The sequence below is a fragment of the Telopea speciosissima genome, chromosome 8 (assembly GCF_018873765.1).
Source record: "Telopea speciosissima isolate NSW1024214 ecotype Mountain lineage chromosome 8, Tspe_v1, whole genome shotgun sequence".
Classification (NCBI taxonomy): Eukaryota; Viridiplantae; Streptophyta; class Magnoliopsida; order Proteales; family Proteaceae; genus Telopea; species Telopea speciosissima.
In genome coordinates, this window is record NC_057923.1 from 3250079 (window position 1) to 3253173 (window position 3095).

The following is a 3095-nucleotide window of genomic DNA, read 5'->3' on the forward strand; positions in this document are numbered from 1 at the left end:
TAAAGCAATTAACAATGTAATTGTACTAATTCTAGCAATAGGAGCGTATGTATCGAAATAATCACTACCTTATTTTTGCTTAAAACCCTTGGCTACAAGCCTAGCTTTAAACTTATCAATGGTTCCATCAGCTTTAAGCTTTCGCTTAAAAATCCACTTACAACCAATAGGTTTAAATCCATGAGGTAAATCTGTTAAAACCCATGTTTTATTACCCATGAGAGAATCCATTTCATCATTTATAGCTTCTTGCCAAAAAAATAGAATCTTGAGAATTAATGGCTTCTCGAAAAGTCAATGGATCATGTTCAACATTATACACACAATAATATGTAACTTCATTTCTGTTTCCTTCTACCAAGAATTGATAGAAATCTGGACTAAAGGATTTTTCCACTCTAACTCTTTTACTTCTTCTAAGTTCAACACTCTCATTATTCTCAGAATTTGATTGAACAATATCTTGACCCTCCTTGTTTGTATTTTCATTCTTCCGTTTCCTAGAGAATGAATCCTCAAAGAACTCAACATCTCTAGATTCCAAAATTGTATTTTGGCTAACGGTCTCTGTAGATTCTATCGTTAGAAATCTATAGACCTTGCTATGTTGGGCATAGCCAATGAAAATACATTCAATTGTCTTTTCACATAATTTAGGTCTTTTAGGATCAGTTAATCTTACCAATGCTCTACATCCCCATATTTTGAAATATCCAAGAGAAGGTTTTCTCTTCATCCAATATTCATAGGGAGTGATATTAATCTTTTTATGAGGTATACGGTTAAGTATATGACAAGCAGTCATTAATGCTTTCCCCCATAAATTCTTTGGTAAGTCAGAAGTAAGTAAAAGTGTATTCACCATTTCTGTTAGAGTTCTATTTTTCCTTTCTGCTACTCCATTCTGTTGAGGACTATAGGGTGCCGTTGTTTGATGGATAATTCCATAAACTTCACAAAAATCATCAGTGGAGTAAAATCTTACGATCCAATTGATTTTCCACTTCGGCTTTGTAGATTTTGAATTTCTCCAAAGCCTCATCTTTAGTGCTTAATAGATATACATATGTGTATTTTGAACAGTCATCTATAAAGTGATGAAATATCTTTTACAACCTCTAGTTATAATACCTTCTAACTCACACAAATCAGAATGTACTAATTCTAAGAATTGTGTATTCCTTTTTACTTTCTTAAAAGATTTTCTAGCAATTTTAGACTTGATGCATACAGAACATTTGTCATGACTAGAAGATGTGCATTCTGGTAATAAACCTAATTTAACCATATTTCTCATGCACTTATAATTAACATGCCCAAGTCTGGAATATCATGTATTAAAAGTAAAAACAATGTGAGCAGAAGATGAATTTTCATTAATCATATTAAATTTATACATCCCGTTCGATGCATATCATTTTCCAACATAAACTCCCCCTTTGGACACTATGATGTTCCCTGACTCAAACAGGATTTTAAATCCATGTTTGTCAAGCAAGCTTACAGACATTAAGTTCTTCCTAATATCAGGAACATGAAGTACATCATTCAAAGTAAGCTTTTTCTCGGATGTGAGATTCAGAACCACTGTGCCTTTACCTATGACCTTAGCAGTTGAAGAATTTCCCATAAAGAGATCTTGTCCATTTGCTATATGTTCATAAACTTTGAACAAATTTTAATTCTTGGCAACATGTTTGGTTGCACCGGAATCGATCCACCATTCCTCATCATCGCCCACTGCATATACCTCAGATATCATAGCAGGCCAGTCATCATTGTCAACCATGTTGGCTTGGTCCTTTTGTTGCTTCTCCTTGATATAAACTCTACACTGTTTCTTAAAATGACCGGCTTTTTCGCATTTCTAGTAAGCCGCTTTGGGGTTAATAAATGTACCCTTATTCTTCTAAAAAACAGTGCCTTTTCCCATCATACTTTCTCTTCTTGCCCTTATAAGATGCATTTTCTATGACATGAGTCTTTGGAGATTTTTCCTCCAATCCAAGTTTATCCAGTTTGCGAGAATTCTCTTAAACTTGGATATACTTAATCAACTCTTGCATAGTCATTGCATCCTTCTTCTGTTTCAACTCTTTCCGACAATCTTTCCAAGCAAAAGGTAATTTTGAAATAATAGATGACACTTGAAAAGATTCGTCAAGATAATGGCCCTCATAGATGATTTGATTCATGAGACCTTGCAACTCATAGGTTTGTGAGATAATACACTTATCTCCTACCATCCTGTAACCAAACAACTTACTTATAATAAACTTCTTGTTGCCAGCATCCTCAATTTTGTACTTTTTGTCGAGCTCATCCCATAGTTCTCTCGACGTGCTGTCTGCAAATTTGGGCTCATACACATCATAAAGTGTGTTTGATAACCCATTGAGGATGTAGCCCTTGCACATGAAGTCATCTTGCTCCCACTTCTGGCGCTGTTGTTTCTGCACCGGTGTCTCTCCACTTGAAGCTTCTGTAGTGGTATCTGTCGGTGTCAGTGCTACTGACTTCTCTTCGTTCAGGACATGAGCAAGTTTCAAAGCAGTGAGGAAGAAATACATCTTCCCTTTCCAACGTTTGAAAAATGACCCATCAAACTTCTCAAGTTTGCTTATCTCGTTCCCAGGTATCTTCATGATTGCAGTCTCCTCCATTGAACAAATACTGTCTTAAGATTGTTAGAAATCTGAACAAAAAAAAGGAGAGGACAGAAAGATGGCCTGAGTCGAACGAAATCGTTCTGTCCTTAAGATAGTATTTGCACCCTCCTAATCCTGCAAAGGGTTGCAGCAAACCTGCCTCCCAAGATAAATCAGGCGGACTGTTACTGGTTGCAGAGACAGTAACACTGTGAAGCTATCAGAGATTTTTTGATATGTGGACTGAGAGAATTCATGGCCCATTTATAGGCCCACAAGGCCTGTTCGGATGAGTCACACCCATTGGCTCATATGGCTTGACCTCCCGAAAAGATTAAGGCGACATACTGCGACGATGCGCATGTGCGAAGTGCAAAGTGGGCCTCACGCACGCGCACGCGCTCGCATGCATATGCGTACGCCCTCGAACGGTTACCGTCCTCGCTC

General features: G+C 37.2%; 1 protein-coding gene across 1 annotated transcript; it reads right to left on the reverse strand.

Moving 5' to 3' along the window:
* Positions 1 to 2033: 2033 nt before the first annotated feature.
* Positions 2034 to 2663, reverse strand: LOC122671135. Its single transcript, XM_043868233.1, has one exon. It carries the CDS (start codon positions 2661 to 2663, stop codon positions 2034 to 2036), a length of 630 nt encoding a protein of 209 aa, XP_043724168.1.
* Between the last annotated feature and the right edge of the window lie 432 nt (positions 2664 to 3095).

Bases quoted from the DNA above. Each gene is read 5' to 3' on its own strand.
- LOC122671135 (XM_043868233.1), bottom strand. From the start codon at position 2,663: ATGGAGGAGACTGCAATCATGAAGATACCTGGGAACGAGATAAGCAAA.